General features: G+C 65.8%; 2 protein-coding genes and 1 long non-coding RNA gene across 3 annotated transcripts; 2 read left to right on the forward strand and 1 right to left on the reverse strand.

Moving 5' to 3' along the window:
• Window positions 1-755: 755 nt before the first annotated feature.
• BRI3BP (BRI3 binding protein) lies at window positions 756-9694 on the reverse strand. The gene is made up of 4 exons (XM_084867467.1): window positions 9346-9694; window positions 5817-5919; window positions 2056-3931; window positions 756-1975 (listed from the first exon to the last, which is right to left on the reverse strand). Exons 1-3 carry the CDS (start codon window positions 9547-9549, stop codon window positions 3498-3500), a joined length of 741 nt encoding a protein of 246 aa, XP_084723593.1. The 5' UTR covers window positions 9550-9694; the 3' UTR covers window positions 756-1975; window positions 2056-3497.
• Window positions 5932-9230, forward strand: LOC311613778. The gene is made up of 3 exons (XR_014793517.1): window positions 5932-8123; window positions 8204-8251; window positions 8364-9230. It is a non-coding gene; the product is annotated as an uncharacterized lncRNA (long non-coding RNA).
• A 1251-nt stretch (window positions 9695-10945) lies between the features above and the next one.
• On the forward strand, window positions 10946-21321 carry DHX37 (DEAH-box helicase 37). The gene is made up of 25 exons (XM_084867414.1): window positions 10946-11155; window positions 12865-13031; window positions 13252-13364; window positions 13450-13795; window positions 14004-14152; window positions 14286-14378; window positions 14546-14642; window positions 14725-14838; window positions 15117-15218; window positions 15345-15555; window positions 15758-15837; window positions 16207-16351; window positions 16755-16834; window positions 17036-17268; window positions 17483-17701; window positions 17785-17973; window positions 18196-18320; window positions 18473-18589; window positions 19060-19232; window positions 19376-19490; window positions 19788-19925; window positions 20056-20150; window positions 20234-20307; window positions 20435-20532; window positions 20652-21321. Exons 1-25 carry the CDS (start codon window positions 11050-11052, stop codon window positions 20735-20737), a joined length of 3465 nt encoding a protein of 1154 aa, XP_084723540.1. The 5' UTR covers window positions 10946-11049; the 3' UTR covers window positions 20738-21321.

Genomic DNA, 21321 nt, shown 5'->3' on the forward strand with positions numbered 1-21321 from the left:
AGCCCACTCATACCAAGATAAGGACCTTTCATATCCTTTAACCGACCCTAGGAGCACTTCCTTCTGGGGGTTATAGCTACCGCTTAGCATTTTACAACAGCCCAGCCGGCTCCCTAGTTGAGCTCCCACCATGAGCCAGCAGGTCAGGGTGCCCTGCCCAGGTTGTGGGCTCGATCCCCAATAGGGGCATGCAGGAGGCAGCTGATGGATGTTTCTCTCTCAATGTTTCTATCCCTCTCTCTTCCTCTCCCTCTAAAAATAAACGGGGGAAAATATCCTCAGGTGAGGATTAACAAAAAAAAATTTTTTTTTTAAAGAAATGGTATGTTGTGTTTTTTTTGTTGTATTTTTTAAAATATATTTTATTGATTTTTTTACAGAGAGAAAAGGAGAGGGATAGAGAGTTAGAGACATCGATGAGAGAGAATCATCTATCAGCTGCCTCTTGCACACCCCCTACTGGGGATGTGCCCACAACCCAGGTACATGCCCTTGACCGGAATCGAACTCGGACCCTTCAGTCCACAGGCCGATGCTCTATCCACTGAGCCACACCGGTTTTGGCTGGATTAAGAAAAGTTAAAGTGTTAGTCGTTTACCTGAAATGCACTCTGAACCAGGCATCCCGTTTTACCTGATGGCCCCGCCCCCGCAAGCTCTCCCGGTGAACCCGGCCTGACCTCCTCGGACGCAGAACAGAATCACAGGCTCACCGGGAGGGAGGACTCAGATTCAGAAGGTCATACAACGGCCAGTTATTACAATAAGACATTTATTAAGCTGTCGTTTTCACAATAGTTTAATTCTGTGCTGAAACCAGCTTATAGGGATCTCTACACGACACCAAAGCCAGTTATTTTTCATCACAGGAATGTATCACTTTGCCAAAAAGAATACAAACAAGCCTTACTATACATTTAGGTCTATATGCAATATTTGTAGAATCGACGTCCCAAGGCTCATGGCACTAAAACTGTGCACACCAGACACACACACACACACACACACACACACACACGTACACGCGCGCGCACACACACGACTATATTCAAGTCAGGTGATGGATAGTCAATGTCAAGTTAAACGCTCTATCAAATGTGCACAACGTACGGAATCGGGAACGCGCTGTGGACAGTGGGCACCTCACCAGCGGGGTTTCCAGTTACGACAAGAGAAATGGCTTAGCCGAACCTGGAGGGGGCACGAATCACCGTCTCCATCGCCGGGAATCGATCGCCCGATTTTCAGATGCAACTGACGACCCACCTCGCATGCCCCCACAGGGCGGCGCTGGTCCCCGCGAGGCTGCCACGCGGCAAGGGGTCACGGGAGAGCAGAGCGTGGAAGGCGGTCCGCGGACCCGTCTGTCTGCGTGCCCGGGTGCAGGGCCTCGCACGAGGGCCGCCTGACACCACGTGTACGGGGACTGGGTCAGATCCTGCCCAACCAGATACGCACGGAGCGGCCAGATGAACACATAATCATCTGGCCACTCTGTGTCTGTCCTACAGAATGAAAGGCTACTATGCAAACGGTCCCCTCGGTCAGGAGTGCGACCAGCAGGCAGGCAGGCCAACTGCCCATGCCCCCTGCCCCTGGCCAGGCCGGCCGGACCCCACCCATGCACGCATTCCTGCACCAGGCCTCTGAGATATATACTGAGTGGCCAGATTACTATGCGTCCAGAGGTACTAATCTGGCCGCTCCGTGGAAGTTCTGTTATTCACAAGCAAAAGAGTCCAACAACTCCAATGGCCAGGGACAGAGACTGAGCAGAACAGCGATCTCTTGTTAGAAAAATAAAGTTGGGGGGAGGGAAATGGTCTCAGGAGCTTCTTCTTTTGTGTTTTTTGTTTTATTTTAAATATATTTTTATTGATTTCAGAGGAGAAAGCGGGATAGAGAGAGGCAACAGGGATGACTCATTGATCGGCTGCCTCCTGCTGGGGGTGGAGCCTGCCATCCGTGCCCCCGGCTGGCACTCACACCAGCGACCTCTGAGCTCCCAGGACCCGGATGCCGGCGGCCGGGGAGAGGCAGGTGGGACCGGAACACTCCGCTTGGAGCCATCGGCACGAGGTCCCCGTCTGCGTCGGGGCCCACACAGCCACCACACACTCCAGCCTTTTTTGTGTGTTTTTTTTTCCGGACTGCCCTCTGCCCCTGGTCCTCCCGCAGCCGCGGGAAGGGAACGCGGACGGGACGCCCAGAGCCAGGGGCCTCGCTGACGCGGCGGCGGCTCTCACCAGGATGTCCACGTCACACGGAGCGATGCGTGATGCCCCGCCCGCAGCCCCCCGGAGATAGAAAAGGTTTCTCTTCAAGGCGTGGGACACGGTACAAAAATACATCTCCCACGTACAAAAGGGAGGACGGAGACGGAGACGGAGGGGGGTGGCGGGAGGTCAAATACCCCCCGAGCGCCCATGGAATGCAGAGAGAAGAAAAACCCCAGGCTCCCCGGGGTAAGAACAGGCCCCACAGAAGCCCGGTCTCTGGCCTGGGCGGGCGCGTGCGGGAGGCAACCCATCGGAGTGTCTCTCTGCCTCTCCCTCTCCTCTCCCCCCACCCCCCTCAGAATCAACGGAGAAACACCCTGGGTGAGGATTACAGGAGCCACGGGCACGCCCAAAGCCCCCGAGCCCGTGTTTTCCCCACGACCTCTCTCCGCCCGCCCCGGTGGTCTTTCTGTTCCTGTACAAAGCGTGGAGCCTGACACATCCGAGGACAGAGCGGGCACACACTGGGTGTTCGGAGGAGGAGGAGCTCCCCATGAAGAGCATCGCAGGGGCGGGCGGGTCCCTCCGGGCCCAGGAGAGGCGTCCTCCGCCTGAGCCGGGCTGTCCGCATGCGGAGGCGCCGGCGTGGACCGATGCAGCCGCCGTCCGCCCAGAAGGCCGGCCGCCGCCGCGCTCGCCGGTCCCTTCTCCGAACCGAACCGCCGAGGGAGTGTCCTCTCCCCTCCAGGGGACGGGTGAGGAGCCGGGACCGGGACCGGCCTTTGTCTTACAAAAACCGCCTTACAGATGTCCTCCGAGCGCTGGGGGATCCGAAGGGGGATTCTGGGAAATGCCTCGGTCCCAGGCAGCCGGGTGTCCAGCCTGCAACCGGGCCTTGGTTGCTGCAAGAGACGAGAAGGGCCCTGGCCGGCGTGGCTCAGTGGACCCAAGGGTCCCGGGTTCGATTCCGGTCAAGGGCCTGTATCTTGGGCTGCAGGCTCCTCCCCGGAGGGAGGGGAGGGGAGGGGAAATACCCAGAGATGCTCCACCGGACACACGTCTGTGACTGAACAGCCTGCAGGGCCTCTCCTCCCCCGCGGACCCCCCCACCCGGCGGGCCCCCCGAAAGGCTGCACGGCCGAGACACCCTCAGGGAGCACCCGCCGGGCTCTGGTACCTTTATTGGGACAGTTTGGGGTCGGCCGGCCGCCGCCGCCGCCGCCTCTGCTGCCGGCGGGGCGCGGGCACCGGCGCGGCGGGCGGCCGGGCGGCCGGGAGTCACTTGCCGCCGGCCGCGCCGTCCAGGCCCTCGAGCACGCGGTTGAGGCGGATGTTGAGCAGCCGCACCTGGGCGTCCAGCTGCTCCAGCTTCTCCTCCAGGCCGGGCCCGGGCGGGGGGCCGGGCGGGCCGCGCCAGCAGGGCCCCATGGGCCCCGTCATGAAGTAGGCGGCCACCACGAAGCAGAGCGGCAGGGCGGCGGCCTCGGGCTCGCCCTCGTGCTTGTGCAGGACGTACACGCAGGCCAGCGAGAAGAGCGCCACGCGCGCCGCCCAGAAGCAGCGGCCGAACAGCAGGTGCATGGCGGCCACCGCCAGGCCCAGCGCCAGCGACAGGAACCAGTAGGCCAGCATCAGCACGCCGATGAACACCACGGCCCGGGCAGGGCTGCCGGCCATGGCCGCCGGGCTCAGGTACTGCGACATGTTGGCGACTGCGGGCGGAGAGGACGGCGGCCGGTCACGGGCGGCTCAGCCCTCCGGCCGGGCCCCGGGAACCTTCCCGCTGAGCCCCGGGGGGATCTGCCCGCCCTCCTGGACTCCGTCCTCCCTCCCCGTCTCCTTTCTGCTGCTGTTGCTCATCCTCATCCCCATCCCCATCCTCACCGGAGGATGTTTTCCCATGGTCCTTAGGGAGAGCGGGAGGGAGAGGGAGAGAGAGAAGTGCGGACAGGACAGAAACATCGACAGGACAGACACACATGGAGGGCCTGAGCCGGGGAGGAGCCTGCAACCGAGGACACGTGCCCTCGACCAAAATCGAACCCGGGACCCTTGGGTCCGCAGGCTGATGCTCTATCCACTGAGCCACACCGGCCAGGGCCCTTCTCGTCTCTTACAGCAACCAAGGCCCCGTTGCAGGCTGGACACCCGGCTGCCTGGGACTGAGGCATTTCCCAGAATCCCCCCTTACAGCGACGCGACCAAAGTGTTGGTCAGGGAAGCAGAAATGCTCTGTCGTCGCTTTGAGGCTGTGTGTGTGTGTATGTGTGTGTATGTGTGTGTGTATTTGTGTGTGTGTATGTGTGTATGTGTGTCTGTATGTGTATTTGTGTGTGTGTATTTGTGTGTGTTTGTGTGTGGTGTATGTGTGTGTATTTGTGTGTGTGTGTGTGGTGTGTCTATGTGTATTTGTGTGTGTGTGTTTGTGTGTGTGTGTGTTTGGTTGTTTGTGGTGTGTATTTGTGTGTGTGTGGTATGTGTATTTGTGTGTATGTGTGGTATGTGTATTTGTGTGTATGTGTGGTGTGTGTGTGTGTATTTGTGTGTGTGGTATGTGTATTTGTGTGTATTTGTGTGTGTGTGTGTATTTGTGTGTGTGTGTGTGTGTGGTGTGTGTGTGTGTATTTGTGTGTGTGTGTGTGTGTGGTGTGTGTGTATGTGTATTCGTGTGTGTATATGTGTTTTTTCTCCTAAAAGTACCTGGAAGGCGCCCTTTGCCTCCGGTCCCTCTGCCTGCCGGGAATTGGATGCGATAGTAGGACTGGGAGCCGGTGTCTCGGGCCATGAGGGGAGAGAAGTCACTGACTGGGGAGCACAAAGACGGAGGGCCTGGGTCCGGGGACCCGGCGCTGCAGTCACCCGTCTGCCTCCCGCCACCTGCCCCTGCCCCGTGAGAGCGGCAGGCGCCTCCCTGAGGCTGCTGCCGGCGGGGCTCTGACCCCAGCCAGCCCTGCTGGGAGGGCACCCCACACGGAGGGCCCTCGTCTCCTGCGTGCGGCTCGGGAGACGTCAGACAGGAAAGGGGAGATGGCAGTGAGGCACCGCTCACGCCCGCTCCCCTCGGCCTCACACGGGAACACGCACACGGCCTGTGCCAGCACGCTGCTCCCCGCTGGCCGGCTGAGACAGACGTGGCCCCACACCACATGAGCTCACGGCATCACCATGGCACACGCGTGGGATCACCATGGCACACGCGTGGGATCACCATGGCACACGCGTGGGATCACCATGGCACACGTGTGGGATCACCATGGCACACGTGTGGGATTACCATGGCACACGTGTGGGATCACCATGGCACACGTGTGGGGCGACGTGAGCGCCTCAGTAAGCTCAGTTCACGTCCGTCATCTCAGAGGGATACAAAAAAGGAAAAAAGTTTTTTGCTTGCCTAAGAACTCTTAGGATCTAGGTCTCTCTCTCTCTCTCTCTCTCTCTGTTTTTTTAAAATGTATTTTATGGATATATTTTTTTTTTACAGAGAGGAAAGGAGAGGGATAGGGAGTCAGACACATCGAGAGAAACATCCACCAGCTGCCTCCAGTCACCCTGGGAGACCGGCCGGGACAGAGCGGGCAGAACGGCGCCACCTACCGTCCAGGCCTAGGACGTCCAGGATCTCCACCCACAGCTTCCACAGCACGTCCAGGAACACGTCCACGCTGTGCACGAACTTCTCCGTGAGCCTGGTCAGCACCTGCGGGGCGGAGAGGGCGTGAGCGGCCGGCCGTGGCCGCGGCCGGGCCCAGCGAGCTCACCGCGCGCGTCAGCGGGAACAGAGCCGTGGTCACCACGGCCCCGGCGGCCCCGGGGACCTGTGAGCCGGCACCCTCTGTCCTGGGCCAGGAACTGAACGAAATGAGTGCCACCTCCCTTTGGCGCCCCCCGCCCACCCAGGGCCGCCTGCCCTCGTCCGACCGACGGCCCGGAGCCCTCTGCTGGCCCTTGGCCGAGGGTCTGCTGTCCTTGGCCTGATGTCTCTTTTTTTTTTAGATACATTTTATTGATTTTTTACAGAGAGGAAGGGAGAGGGAGAGTCAGAAACATCGATGAGAGAGAAACATCAGCCAGCTGCCTCCTGCACACCCCCTACTGGGGATGTGCCTGCAACCAAGGTCCATGCCCTTGACCAGAATCGAACCTGGGACCCTTCAGTCCGCAGGCCGACGCTCTGTCCACTGAGCCACACCGATTAGGGCCAGATGTCTCTTCTTTATCAGTTTGTTGTTGTTAGTCTTCACCTGAGGACATTTTCCATCGACTTTTATAGAGAGTATGAGGGAGGGAAGGAGAGAGAAAGAGAGAGAGAGAGAGAGAGAGATCAATCTGAGAGAGACACAGCCACTGGCTGCCTCCAAAAGGCACACCATCCAGGGCTGGGAGGGAACCTGCACCCCACGCCTTTGCCCCTGACAGGAATCGAACCCGGGACCCTTTGGCGTGAGAGCTAGTGGGAGAGACAGAAGGATCCATGGGAGATGGATACGCCGCCGCCCCCACACCCCACATGGGGGATCCAGCCTGCAACCGGGGCGCCCCGACAGGGAACTGAACCAGTGACCTCCCTCCCGGCTCCTGGGTGGACGCTCGGCCACGGAGCCACGCCGGCAGGGCCGCTTCCTGGTTTTCGGGTCTGTGACGCCCGCCCGCGGCCTCACCGATGCCCTGCTCACGGGCGCGAGGTGTGCCCGGTCTGTGCTGCTCCGGGCAGCGGTCCCCGCACACGTGCGCGCTGGCTCAGGTGTGGCGGATACGTGCCCCCGGGGGGCTGGCTGGGCATTTGGAACCCGTGTGGCTCAGCGGTCGAGCATCGGCCTAGGAACCAAATGAGGACAGCTGGTTTCCAGCCAAGGTGCGTTCGAGGCAACCGGCCGATGGTTCTCCCTCACATCCATGTTTCTCTCTCTCCCTCCACCTTCCTCTCTCTCTCTCAAAGCAACAAAAACATATTTTTATGAACGGGAAGGAAAAATAAAAGAGAGAATTGATTAAAAAGAAGACACCCCAGCCCCCCCAAAGGAACTGCGTACAGAGGGCTCAGCAGACACCCAGCTTTTCTGACTGTGCGTAGTCAGAGGTCAGCCCAGCAGTTAGCACGTGGGGTGTGCCGGACAGGTTGGCGGGTGTGTGTGTGTGTGTGTGTGTGTGGGTGAGAGAGGGAACTCACATGCTTACCCTGCAGGAAAGGGCCCCGGTTACAATTCAAGTACAAATTTAAAAATGCACAGACCAGACCCTTCGACTCAGCAATTCTATTTCTAACGATTTGCAGATGAATTTGTCTAAGTGCACACACACCCCAAAGAGAGAAAAAAACCAGCCACCTAGGAAGGCTTTCCTGGGGCCTTGCTTAAGGGGCAAAGACAGGAAACTGATAACGCGGCCGCCGTTAGGGGCGGAGAAATGGTGGGACAGCCTTCACGTAATTTGCTCTCGGCACGGAGGTCCGAGCTCCAGATTTTGATGGAAAAATTAAAACAGCGTACGTACACAGTGCAAAACAGACCGAAAACCGACGAGGGAGGATCTCTATACCTATAAGGGAATGCAGGCTCTTTGAAAATAAAAGCAGCCCTGGCCGGTGCGGCTCAGTGGATGGAGTGTCAGCCTGCGGACCCAAGGGTCCCTGGTTAGATTCGTACCCTGGTTGTAGGCTCCTCCCTGGCCCAGGTCCTGTTTGGGGCGCGTGCAGGAGGCACCCCATCAGTGTGTCTCTCTCACATTGATGCTTCTCTCTGCCTCTCCCTCTCTCTCTGAAAACAAACGGAAAATGTCCCCGGGTGAGGAGAGAGAGAGATTGGGAGAAGGTGCAGAACAGTTTACACAGACCAACAGGACACCATGAGGGGTCTGTACACCTGTCAGTGCGGGTCCTTCCAGCCCAGCCCGGCAACGCTGCCGGTGCCCTGGCCGATGGGTGCCCCAGCCGCCGGGTGCCCCGGCCGATGGGTGCCCTGGCCGGTGGGTTCCCTGGCCGCCAGGTGCCCCGGCCAATGGGTGCCCCGGCCGCCGGGTGCCCTGGCCGCTGGGTGCCCTGGCTGCTGGGTTCCCTGGCCGCCGGGTGCCCCGGCCGATGGGTGCCCTGGCTGAAGGGTCCCCTGGCTGCTGGGTGCCCCGGCCGCCGGGTGCCCTGGCCGATAGGAACGCATCCATGACTCCTGGTGGGGAAGTCCGGCCCCTCAGTCACCAGCTCACTCGGCAGGGCTGTCCCCATCGGACAGGACGAGGGGACTGAGCCACAGCCCCCGTCTGGAAGCGGTGGAGCCCCAACTCCTCCGGGTCCCCGAACCCAGAGGGATGGAGGCTGTGCGCGGGGAGCCCATCAGCACGTGCTGGGCCCGGCCACTTCCTCCTCCTGGGGAGTCAGCGGGTGAACTTTCGCCCCAACGGCGGCCCGTCCCTCCCAGCTCCCTCCCAGGGCCCAGCGGGAGCGGGGCGCCTCTCTGGGCTCCTCCCGGGGGGCTGCGGCCCCTGAACCCCTAAAGGGCGGAACCCATCGCCCCCCGGAGAGGCCCGCCCGAGGGTGACAGCTGCCTGAGCGACAGGACGGCCGCATCGCTTCTTCCTTTTCTTGTAAAGTAAACGTTTTGGTGTTTTTTAAAAAATAAATGTCTCCACATCAGACAGGAGGGCCCAGGGGGAGGAAATGTGGGGTCCCGGGGAGGGGGGCAGGGTGCCTGGCTCACAGAGGGGCCCATTCACACGCGGAGGGTGAGGATGAGGCGCGGCCGCGTCAGCGCTGCCCGGAGGCCCGGCCCTGGCGCCCGGGGGGCAAGGTCCGCTCCGAGGAGAAGCGGGGCGCCGAGGGGGGGCCCCGAGGCCCTGCCGCACCCGCGCCGCCAGGCCCCGCGCTGGCCGCAGGGCAGGGGGACGTAGGCGAGGCACCCCGATCCGGGCGCCCCCACCCCGTCCCGGGCGCCCCCGGCCCCGGAGGCCGCCTCCGCACCCCCGTTCCCGGCGCCCCCGGCCCGGTCCCGGGCGTCCCCAGCCCCGATCCCGGTGCCCCCATCCCCGATCCCGGTGCCCCCATCCCCGATCCCGGCGCCCCCGGCCCCGGAGGCCGCGCAGGGCCCGGGCGCAGGTGCGCGCGGCCCGCACGGGGGCCGCGGGCGGCGGCGCCCACCTTCTGCGCGGCGCGCACGTTGTCCTCGCCCAGCAGGCTGGCGGCGCTGGGCCAGAAGGGGCCGGCGGCGCGGCGGTAGCTGGTCTTCTCGGCGCCGCCGCGGCCCCGCGCCCCCTGCGCGCCCGCCGCCAGCAGCGCGAGCAGCAGCGGCAGCAGCAGCAGCCCGGCCCGGGCCCGGGGCCAGCCCGCGGCGCGCGCGCCCATCGCGGGGCCGGAGGTGCGGGGTCCGGGGAGGAGGACGGGCGGGAGGGCCGCGCCGGGGGCCGCGGGGCCGGCAGGAGGGGCCGCGGAGGCGCCGGGGACCGCGCTGGGGAGCCGCGCGCGCCTGTGCCCGCCGCCGCCGCCGCCGCCGCCGCCGCGCTGCGCCACCCGCCCGCCCCGCGCGCTGGCGCCCGGCCCCGCCCACCGATGGGCCCGCCCCGCGCGCATAGGCCCCGCCCGTATCTAGCCCCGCCCCCTCCGACCTGGCGGGAGCGGGCGGCACGGGTCGGAGGTCGCCGTGTCTCCCCACCCCCACCCCCGGAAGCCCGCCCTGACCAGTTAGGGTTTCAGTCTTTTTTTTTTTTTTTTACTGATTACATATTTATTTCAGTACCAATAGTTTTGCGGGTTTTTTTTTTCTCATTTTTTAATTAAAGTATTATATGTGTACTTTTAAAAAAATATAAATATATCTTAAAAATATATTTTATTGATTTTTTACAGAGAGGAAGGGAGAGGGATAGAGAGTTAGAAACATCCATGAGAGAGAGTCATTGATCAGCTGCCTCTTGCATGCCCCCCACGGCGGAATGTGCCCGCAACCAAGGTACATGCCTTTGACCAGAATCGAACCTGGGACCCTTCAGTCCGCAGGCCGACGCTCTATCCACTGAGCCCAACCGGTTTCGGCTTTTTAAATATATTTTTACTGATTTCGGAGAGGAAGAGAGAGATAGACACATCCATGATGAGAAATAGTCATGGACCAGCTGCCTCCTGCACGCCCCCAACTGGGGATGGAGCCCGAAACCCAGGCCTGTGCCCTGACCGGGAATCGAACATTAATAAATAAATAAATAAATAAATAATAACTTTACCTTTTCTAAATGTCTAAAATGACTCCTAGCCAAAGCTGTTTTGGCTCAGTGGGTAGAGCGTCGGTTTTTGGATTGAAAGGTCGCAGGTTCGATTCCAGTCGAGTGCATGTACCTTGGTTGCGTGCAGGACGCAGTTGATCGATGTTTCTCTCTCATCGATGTTTCTAACTCTATCCCTCTCCCTTCCTCTCTGTAAAAAATCAATAAAATATATTTTTTAAAAAATAAAATAACTCCTGGTGTCTTCAGCTTTTTATTTTAATGATATGATTTAAATGTTTGCCTTTCATGGGTTAACGCTTTTAACAGGAAAAAAAAAAAAACGGCGACACGGTATTACCGTTCTTTTTGCAAGATAACTACAGGATTCAGGAAAAGCATTATTTCCAAGGATGGTTTAAACTGGACCTCCTCACTGGCCCCGCCCAGGCTCCAGCCAGGCCCCGCCCGCCCTCTTGGCCCCGCCTCCGGCCCCGCCCCCCGGGCGGTTCGGTTGATCCCAGTTCTCGCGAGAACACAGCCCGGAAGTTTTCCGCCCGGAGCGGTAGTGCAGGAACCCACGTGGGCTGGGCTCGCGGGGTCCGCTGCCGGCGTCCGCGCCGGGTCCGAGCGGGGTCGGGGCGCCATGGGGAAGCTGCGCCGGCGGTACAACGTCAAGGGGCGCCAGCAGGCGGCCCCCGGGCCCTCGAAGGGCCCCCCGGAGCCGCCGCCCGTGCTGCTGGAACTGGAGGGTAAGGCGTCCGGGGGCTGGGTTTGGGGTCAGGGCCCGGGCCTGGGGGTCAGGGCAGACCAATGGGAGCCGAAGGGCACTCCACCCTGGGGGGTGGGGTCAGGGAGGGGTCAGGGAGCTCCCCTCTAAGATGATCCAAAGAAGGGGGCCCAGTGACAGCCTAAGTTTTTATGTGTTTTATTGACTTCAGAGAGGAAGGGAGCGGGAGAGAGAGATGGAAACATCAATGATGAGAACCATGGATCGGCTGCCCCCCTGCACGCCCGGGCCCGCCCCCGGGGTTCGAGCCTGCCACCCGGGCCGGGGCCCTGACCGGGAGTCGAACTGGTGACCTCCTGGCTCATTGGTCCACGCTCAACCCCTGAGCCCCACCGGCTGGGTGACAGTCTGACTTAAGTGGATTTGGGACAACACCTGGGTGTCTCTCCCCTAATGTCACAGCGTGGGGGAATGTGGGCTAGAAAGTCAGTTCATTTCCGTTATATAAGCGCCTTGCCCCTGATTTGTATTCTGAGCCCGGACCCTGTGGCTCAGCTCCAGGCTGCTTGGCACTTCCTTTTAGTAGAAGCGCCTACTAAGTGCCAGGAACCCCTAGACGCTGGAGAGGAGATAAATAAATAAATAAATAAATAAAATAAAAGAGAGAGAGAGAGAGAGAGAGGCTTAAGAAAAATAAAAAAAATCCCTGCCTTGGTGAGGTTAGCGGCTCCTGGGAGGAGACAGCAAAGACAAACAGGTAAAACATACAGAAGGGGGTGGACAGAGTCCTAAGGAGACAGAGCAGAGAGATGATGAGTGAGCTGTGATGGTGCATGAGGCGGATGGAGAAGGCTTGCTGAGAGAGAGAGAGCATTGAGTCAAGACCTGAAGATGGCCAGAATGGGTGAGTGGAGTGAAATTTAAAAATGGGGGCAGCCCTGGCAGGTGTGGCTCAGTGGATAGAGCCTCGGCCTCTGGACTGAGGGGTCCCAGATTCTGGTCAAGGGCATGTACATTGGTTGCGGGCGCATCCCCGGTGGGGGCTGTGCAGGAGGCAGCTGGTTGATGTTTCTCTCCCATGGATGTTTCTAGCTCTCTATCCCTCTCCATTCCTCTCTGTAAAAAATCAATAAAATATATTTTTTAAAAATTAAAAAAAAAAAAAATGGGGGCAGGGCCCCAGCCGGTGTGGCTCAGTGGTTGAGCATTGACCTATGAACCAGGAGGCCATAGTTTGATTCTCCTCTAGGACACATGTCTGGGTTGAGGGCTTGGACCCAGTGGGGGGCATGCAGGAGGCAGCTGATCAATGATTCTCTCCCATCATTGATGTTTCTCTCTTTTTCTCTTTCCTCTCAGAAATCAGTTAAAAATTGATTTAAAAAAAAATAAAACTTGGTGCCTCATAATATCAAAGAACAGCTTTGACCTCACAGACCCGCTGGGAGCAGGCCCCACTGCCCCCCACCCGTTTCCTCGCCCCCCACCCCACCCTGGGGTGGAGGCACCCTGGCCCTCAGCAGAGCGGGACCCAGGGCAGGTTCTGGGCGGAGGAGTTGAGCGGACACAGGACCGCTGGGCCCGCACCCCGGTCCCGAGTGAGCGTTCGGGGGCTCACAGGCCGGGTCGGGGGGTCCCCAGAGGAAGCCAGCGTTAATGGGGAGCCCCGGTGCTGCCAGCAGCTGCACTCCTGGTCCTGGGGCCGAGGATCACACAGACACGTCCTTTCAGACCGGGAGACACTGAAAGGCGTCGATGCCAGCAACGCCCTGGTGCTGCCCGCGAGGAGGAAGAGGAGGACGAAGGCCCCGCCGCCGCCCAAGGCGAAGCGGCCGCTGACCAAGAAGGAGCGGAAGGCGCTGCAGAGGGTGGTGGAGCAGAAGGAGAAGAAGAGCCAGGTGCGCCCGCCCGCCCGCCCGCCCGAGGGGTCTGAGCCAGCCCTCCAGCCTGGAGACAGACGGGGGCTGGGGTCTCAGCCCCGAAATGCCCGGTCTGGGGAGAGCTACGGGAGGGTCACCTCCCTGGGCAGAGGCTGTGACACCCCCCGTGGCTGGCGGCCCCGTGGCTGGCGGCCCCGTGGCTGGCGGCCCCGTGGCTGACGCGCGTGTCCGCCCGCAGCGCGCTGAGATGCTGCAGAAGCTGAGCGAGGTGCAAGTGCCGGAGGAGGAGCTGCGGCTCTACTTCACCACGTCCAGGCTAGGCACCGGGGGCCGCCTGTACCGCGCCCGGGGGTGAGTCGCCGGCCCTGCGGCCGCCCGCCCGCCCATCTGCCCGGTGGCGGGTCCTGCTGCGCGGCTGACCCTGGCTCTCCCGCAGGAAGGCGGCCGAGGCTGCGGCCCCGGGCCCGGAGAGGGTCAGCAGCCTCAGCGGCGCCCACCGCAAGCGCCGGCTGCGGGAGTCGGAGTCCGAGCCCGAGTCCGAGTCCGAGTCCTCGGTGGAGTCGGAGCCGGAGCCGGACGAGGACGAGGACCTGGACGCCGAGCCGGTGGAGGCGGGTCCCGGGATGGCGGCCCCGCCTCTGCCGCCTGCCCCTCCGGGGGCCGTGGAGGAGGGCTCGGAGCCCAGCGGCCCCCCGGCTCCCCCGGCCGCGGCCGCCGCCCTGCCCCGGCCCCCCGCCAAGCCCGCCGTCTTCGTCCCCGTGCACCGCTCCCCAGAGATGCAGGTTCGTGCCGGTGCCCGGTGAGGCCCCGGTGAGGCTTCCGGTGTTAACAGGGCGCCGGGGACGGCAGGCTGCCCGCTCCCGCCGGTGACGGCCGCCCTCCATCCGGGCTGCCCTCCCCGGCCAGCCTGCCGCTGCCCTTGCAGTGTCTGTGGGAGCAGAGGCCCCGTCCCCCTGCCCCGCGGTCCCCCGCTGACCTCTCGCCCCGCAGGAGGAGCGCCTGCGGCTTCCGATCCTGTCCGAGGAGCAGGCCATCATGGAGGCGGTGGCCGAGCACCCCATCGTCATCGTGTGCGGGGAGACGGGCAGCGGGAAGACCACGCAGGTGCCGCAGTTCCTCTACGAGGCCGGCTTCGCCAGGTGGGCCAAGAGTCCGCGGAGCTCGGTCCCCGCCCCGCCGGCCCCCCGTGTGGCTCCGGGGGGCTGTCGGTGCACCCCGTCCCCGCGTCGGCGCGTCCTGACTCGGTTCCCGGCCCTGTCCTCCCTCCCCCAGCGATGGCGGCGTCATCGGCGTCACGGAGCCCCGCCGTGTGGCCGCCGTGGCCATGTCCCAGCGCGTGGCCAAGGAGATGAACCTGTCGTCACGGTGAGGGGCCTCCTGGGGCCGGGGGTCGGGGGATGGTCCCCTGGCCTGGCCCAGGGTCAGCCGGGCGGGCGGCTCTGAGCCCTCGTCCATCCCGAGGGCACTGGGTGGGGCATCCCTCAGGGGCCCCAGCCCGCGGGACCTCAGGGGCCCTCCTGCTCGCCCCGCAGGGTCGTCTCCTACCAGATCCGCTACGAGGGGAACGTGACGGAGGAGACCAGGATCAAGTTCATGACGGACGGCGTGCTGCTCAGGGAGATCCAGAAGGTCGGCCGCTCCTCCGGCCCCCAAAGGGGGGGTGGGGGCGGGGGCCGAGGTTCGGGCTGCCTGACGCCGCCCCCGCCCCCAGGACTTCCTGCTGCGCAGGTACACGGTGCTGGTCCTGGACGAGGCCCACGAGCGCAGTGTGTACACCGACATCCTGGTCGGCCTGCTGTCCCGCATCGTCGCGCTCCGCGCCAAGGTGGGCGGGGCTGGGCCCTCGTCCCCGGGCGGGCCCCGCGGGGGGCCGGGCTCCATCCGCATCGGCTGCTGCGGCCCGGCTGTGACCAAACCCCCACCCACCCCCATACACCCCACACCCCCTCCCTGCTGCCCCTCGGAGCCCGGGTCCGGCCTGGGCAGCTGAGGGCCCCCTGTCACGAGGGGGCTATTGGCCCACGGCTCCCCCTTCTGCTGGGTCTTGGCCGCCTGGCCGGGGCTGAGGCTGGGCCGCGGTCTCACCCAGCCTGCCGCCCGCAGAGGCTGCTGCCGCTGAAGCTGCTCATCATGTCGGCCACGCTGCGGGTGGAGGACTTCACGCAGAACCGGCGGCTCTTCCCCACGCCGCCCCCCGTCGTCAAGGTGCGCCGCCGGTCCCCGGGGGGCGGGGGCGGGGGCGGAGGGGGCCGGTCCCCGGGCGGCGGGGGTTCCGCACGGAGACCGGGAGGGGGGCGGGGGCGGGAGCCGGGCTGAGCGTGGTGGCCGCAGGTGGAGGCCCGGCAGTTCCCGGTGACCGTGCACTTCAACAAGCGGACGCCGCTCGAGGACTACAGCGGCGAGTGCTTCCAGAAGGTGTGCAAGATCCACCGCACACTGCCCGCCGGCGGCATCCTGGTGTTCCTGACCGGGCAGGCCGAGGTGCACGCCCTGTGCCGCCGGCTGCGGAGGGCCTTCCCGCACGCCCGGCGCCGGCCGCCAGGTACCCGGCCGCTCCCGGCGGGGCGGCTGCCTCCCGCCCCCGCCCCGGACGCCCCCTCACCGCCCCCTGCCCCCTGGACCCCCCCTCACCGCCCCCCGGACCCCCCCTCCTCGCCCCCCGGACGCCCCCTCACCGCCCCCCGCCCCCCGGACGCCCCCTCACCCCCCGGGTGCCCCCTCACCGCCCCCCCCCCCCCTTCCAGACGACGGCCCCGCGGACACGCCGGAGGAGACGCGGCGGTTTAAGAAGTCGCGGGCGCGGGCGCGGAAGGCCCAGGCGGCGGTAGGTGGAGGCCTGTGGCTCTGACGTGCCCGGGGGCCTGGTGCCGCCGCATGTCCCCTGAGCGCCTGGGCAGTAGGGTCCTTACTGAGTCACACTGACCGCCTGTGCACGCATGACACGCCAGGCAGGGCCCCTGCTTCCGTGTGCCAGCCAGCGGTCCCGAGCCTCCCAGGTGCTAGGAGAGGAAACGGGCCCAGGAGGGTGGCCGGCTGGACCTTGTGCTCACAGCACACGCCTGCTCGCGGCCCACGTCTGCTCATGGCACACGTCTGCACACAGCACACGCCTGCACACGGCACACGCCTGCACACAGCACATGCCTGCACACGGCACCTGCATGCGGGGGTCCTGAGGCCTCGTTCCCCGCAGGCGTTGCCGCAGATCAGCCTGGACAGCTACTCGGTGCTGCCGGCGGGCGAAGGGGACGAGGACAGGGAGGCGGAGATGGACGAGGAGGAGGCGGCGCTGGGCTCCGACCTGGACCTGGATCTGGGGGACGAGGGGGCAGATGGAGGTGCGGCCCCCCTTCCCTCGGGGGCTCGGCTTCCCGCTCCTGACGAGCACGGGGCCCCAAGCCCTGCGCTCCCGACACGGCCCGGCCTCGGGGCCCGCTGGGAGGCGTGTGCCCTCCAGGGCGTGCCCGCTGGGCCTCTGTGCCCGGGCCCTGCCCCCGAGGCCCCGAGCGGCCCCTCCAGGCCTCGTGTGGGGGTGGCCCCCCATCTGGGTCAGGCAGGGGCCGGGGGAGCCTCTCGGAGCCTCCGTCCACCAGGCCTGGCCTCCCCGCCCGCCGTGCTGGTCCGGAGGGCGGAGCCCGCCCCGCAGTGCGGCTGCCACGGGGCCCGGGGCGGAGCAGGCCGGGCGCGGGGCGGGGAGGCGGGTCCGGCCGGGGCTGGGTGCCAGGGCGTCTGCCTCCGCAGGGGAGGAGCCGCCGGACGCCTCGCTGCCCCTGCACGTGCTCCCGCTGTACTCGCTGCTGTCCCCCGAGAAGCAGGCGCAGGTGAGCGGGGCTGGGCGAGGCCGGGGCCCACAGCATCGGGGGCCGAGCGGGCGGCTCACCCGGTGGCGCAGGGGCCTCCTGGGGGCCGGGGCGGCGTGCACCCCGGCTCCTGCTGCAGAGCCGGGCCCCGCCCGGAGGGAGACATCGCCGGCCCTGCCCCCCACGAGCCCCTTCCGATTCGGGGTTTGTCTGCCGCCCCAGGTCTTCCAGCCGCCCCCCGAGGGCACCCGGCTGTGCGTGGTGGCCACCAACGTGGCCGAGACGTCGCTCACCATCCCGGGCATCAAGTACGTGGTGGACTGCGGGCGGGTCAAGAGGCGCCACTACGACCGCGTCACCGGCGTGTCCTCCTTCCGCGTGTCCTGGGTGTCCCAGGCCGCCGCCGACCAGCGGGCCGGCCGGGCGGGGCGGACGGAGCCCGGGCACTGCTACAGGTGCGGCCGGCCCCCCCCGGGGCGGGAGGGGGGCCCGCGTCCTGGTCCCCCCTCCCCCCCCCCCCCCCCCCCCCCCGCTCTCTGTGGCCCTCCAGCCACCGCCCCCCACCCCGTCCCGGAGGGAGGTCCCCTGAGCAGCGGGGCGGGGCAGGGGGCCGGCGGAGTCGGGTCCGGGGTCCCCCGTCCGTCCTCGGTCTGAGCGGGCCGTCCCCAGGCTGTACTCCTCGGCCGTGTTCAGCGACCTGGAGCCGTTCCCGCCGCCGGAGATGGCGCGGCGGCCGGTGGAGGACCTGGTGCTGCAGATGAAGGCGCTGGGCATCGAGCGGGTGGTCAACTTCCCCTTCCCCACGCCGCCGCCCGCCGAGGCCCTGCTGGCCGCCGAGGAGCTGCTGGGGGCGCTGGGGGCCCTGCAGGCGCCCCCCAGGGCGGAGAGGTACGGCCCCCCCCCCCCCCCGCGGTGCTCAGCCCCCCCCGCCCCCCCGCCCGCCCCCAAGCTGACCCCCGCCCGCGCCCCAGGATGAAGCAGCTGCAGAGGGCCCGGCTGAGCTGCCCCATCACCGCGCTGGGCCGCACCATGGCCACCTTCCCCGTGGCGCCCCGCTACGCCAAGATGCTGGCGCTGAGCCGGCCCGACGGCTGCCTGCCCTACGCCATCACCATCGTGGCCGCCATGACCGTGCGGGAGCTGTTCGAGGAGCTGGACAGGTGGGCGGCCGGGCCAGGGTCTCGCCGGGGCTGCCCGGGAACCGAACCAGCGACCTTTCGGTGCCCAGACCAGCCCGGCGAGCCCCGGCCGGGCCGGGCGGGGTGCTCCACACTGACCTCAGACCTGCAGCGCTGGGCCGGAGCAGCCATTGTTCATCGCTGCTGGGGGTGGATTGGGGTCATCTGGGGCCAGGGCGGTACCGGGCTGTGCTGTGTCCGCAGGCCGGCCGCCAGCGACGAGGAGCTGGCCGCGCTGAAGGCCAAGCGGGCCCGCGTGGCGCAGGCGAAGAGGGCCTGGGCCGGGCGCGGGGCCGCCCTGAAGCTCGGGGACCTCAGGGTGCTGCTGGGTGAGTGCCCGCGTGGAGGAAGGGGAGGGGAGGGGAGCGGAGGGGGCCGCCAGGGGGGAAAGGAGGGGAGGGGACAGCCCGGGGGAAGGGAGGGGAGCGCAGGGGAGCGGAGGGGGCAGCCGGGGCACAGCTGTGAGCGCCCTCTTCCCCAGGCGCCGTGGGGGCCTGCGAGTACGCGGGCTGCTCGCCCCAGTTCTGCGAGGCCCACGGGCTGCGGTACAAGGCCATGCTGGAGATCCGGCGTCTGCGGGGCCAGCTGACCACCGCAGGTACTCCCCCCCCGCGCCCCCGGCTCCCGGCCCCCACTCCCCGTCCGGCAGAGCCCCCCTTGTGTAAAGGTGCTCCCCGCGACCCGCAGACTCGGTATTTTGCACTCCACCTGCTGGCTGACGTAGGTCATGGCCCCAGAGCCGGTCCGGGGCGCCTCTGGGCCTCTGAGGTCACGGCCCTCGGCCCTGCGGGCAGCAGGCTCCCCTTCCTCCTGCATCCCTCTGTCCCTGTGGTCCTGCCCCTGGCCTGGACTGTGCTCGGCGCCCCCCTGTGGGCGAGCAGGCAGTTGGCTGGATCCCACTGCTTTCCAGGCGGGAGCAGCATTCCGGAAAGTTCCGTGCAGCCCCTGCCGTCCGGGGCAGTGTCCCGGGGACGGCGGTGGGTGGGCGGCCGGCCGGGGTGCCGAGGGGCTGCCCGTTGAGCGCGTGGGGCAACGCCACCCCAGGCCCACGTCCTCACCCGCCCCCAGTGAACGCCGTGTGCCCCGAGGCCCGGCTCTTCGTGGACCCCAAGATGCCGCCGCCGTCCGAGCACCAGGTGACCTGCCTGCGGCAGATCGTGGCGGCCGGCCTGGGCGACCACCTGGCCCGCAGGGTGCAGAGCGAGGACCTGCTGGACGACATGTGGAGGAACGCCTACAAGGTGGGGCCCGCGGAGTGGGGGGGGCCAACCTCCCCAGCCCCCAGGCTCACCGCCCCTCCACCAGCCCCTCCCCCAGCCCCCGGGCTCACCGCCCCTCCACCAGCCCCTCCCCCAGCCCCTGGGCTCACCACCCCTCCCCGCAGACGCCGCTGCTGGACCAGCCGGTCTTCATCCACCCCAGCTCCGTGCTCTTCCGGGAGCTGCCGGACTTCGTGGTCTACCAGGAGGTGGTGGAGACCACCAAGATGTACATGAAAGGTGCGGGCTGCGGGCCGCAGGGTCCCGGGTTCGAGCCCCGGCCAGGGCTCAGGCCGGGTTCAGGCTTGGTCCCCAGTAGGGAGCGAGCAGGGGCCGCCGATCCAGGATTCTCTCTCCTCATGGGTGTTTTCTCTCTCTCCATCTCCCTTCCTCTCTGAAGTGAATAAAATAAGTTTAAAAAAAGGAAAGGAAGGGGGCAGAGGGGTGGCTGGCCCCGGCCTCGCCCCCTGAGCTCCCTGAGCCGGGCGGAACCTCCGGCAGCGGCGCCCTGTGACCCTCCCCGCCCTCCCCTCCCAGGCGTCTCGGCCGTGGAGGTTCAGTGGATCCCGGCGCTGCTGCCCTCCTACTGCCAGTTCGGCCCGCCGCGGGAGCAGCCGCCGCCCGCCTACTGCCCCGAGCGGGGGCGGGTGCTCTGCCACCGGGACAGCGTGTTCTGTGAGTGACCGCCGGGCGCACACCCTGTGTGTGTGTGGGGGGAGGGGGGCCGCCCCGGCTGCCCGTCCCTGTGGGCGGGCCCGGGCTGGGAGGGACTCGGAGGCCTGGCTCACTGCCCCCCCCCCCTCAGACCGCGTGGGCTGGCCGCTGCCCGCGGTGCAGGTGGACTTCCCCGAGGGCCTGGACCGCTACAAGCACTTCGCCCGCTTCCTGCTGGAGGGGCAGGTAGGCGCCCTCCTGTGCCGCGGGCGGGTGGGCGGGCGGGCGGGCGGGTGGAGCCGGACCCCTCTGACCCTCACAATCCCCAGGTCTGCCCCCGGCTGGCTGCCCACCGGGCCTGCCTGCTGTCCAGCCCCAGCACGATGCTGAAGACGTGGGCCAGGTACGGCCTTGCTGGGCGCCCGGGCTGGTGGGGCGGAGCGGGGTGAGGTACCCCCTCCTGGACGGGGCCCACCTGTGGCCGCGAGACGCCCACGCCCCACGCCCCACGCCCCCCATCCCGCCCATAGGCTGCAGCCGAGGACAGAGAGTCTCCTTAAAGCCCTGGTGGCCGAGAAAGCCGACAACCGAGATGCCCTGCTGGCTGCTTGGAGGAAAAGCCCCCGATGTGAGCGGCAGGGCAGGCGCGGGGCCGGGGGGCTGGGAGGGGGCGGCCGGGGCGGAGAGGCTCTGCCTGGATTCTCTGGTCCCACCCCCCCCTCTGACCCCCCCCCCCGCGCCCCGCAGACCTGCTGGCTGAGTACTGCGAGTGGCTCCCGCAGGCCATGCACGCCGACGTGGAGAAGGCCTGGCCCCCGACCGCTGACCGCTGACCGCTGGCTGGCCGCAGGACCGAGGCCTGGGCCAGAGACCAGGGGGGCGCGCAGCCCCCGTCAGACACGGCCCCTCTGGCCTGGGAGCCCTCGGGGGTCTGGGCCGATCGGGAGGCGGCCTGCAGCAGCCCGCCAGCTGTCCCGGGGCGACTGCTGTCTCCTACGAGGTGGGCGGCGGGTCCTCTCACACGCTGACCGACCCCCTTCTTACAGGGCCACGTCAGCGCCTGGGGCCGCCGGGCCGCTGGGAATGGGCAGCTGCAGGTCCGTCCTCCTCGGGGTGTCTGTGGCGGGCGGGGCTCCAGGCTCGCCTGCAGAGGGGGCACCAGGAGGGGCGCCCCCGAAGCCAGCCCCAGCAGTGCCTTCTGTACTAAATCTTGGCGTGGCCCAGCCGGCCTGGCTCCTGGTTGAGCATCGAGCTGTAAACCTGCAGGTCACGGTTCGAATCCCGGTCAAAGCACATGGCACAGGCCAGGTTGCAGGCTCTATCCCCAATAGGGGGTGTGCAGGAGGCAGCTGATGGATGCTTCTTATCTCTCCCCCCCTTCATCTCTGAAATCAATAAAAAAATATATATTTTTTTT

Source organism: Pipistrellus hanaki (genome assembly GCF_964339955.1).
Source record: "Pipistrellus hanaki genome assembly, chromosome: 19".
Lineage (NCBI taxonomy): Eukaryota > Metazoa > Chordata > Mammalia > Chiroptera > Vespertilionidae > Pipistrellus > Pipistrellus hanaki.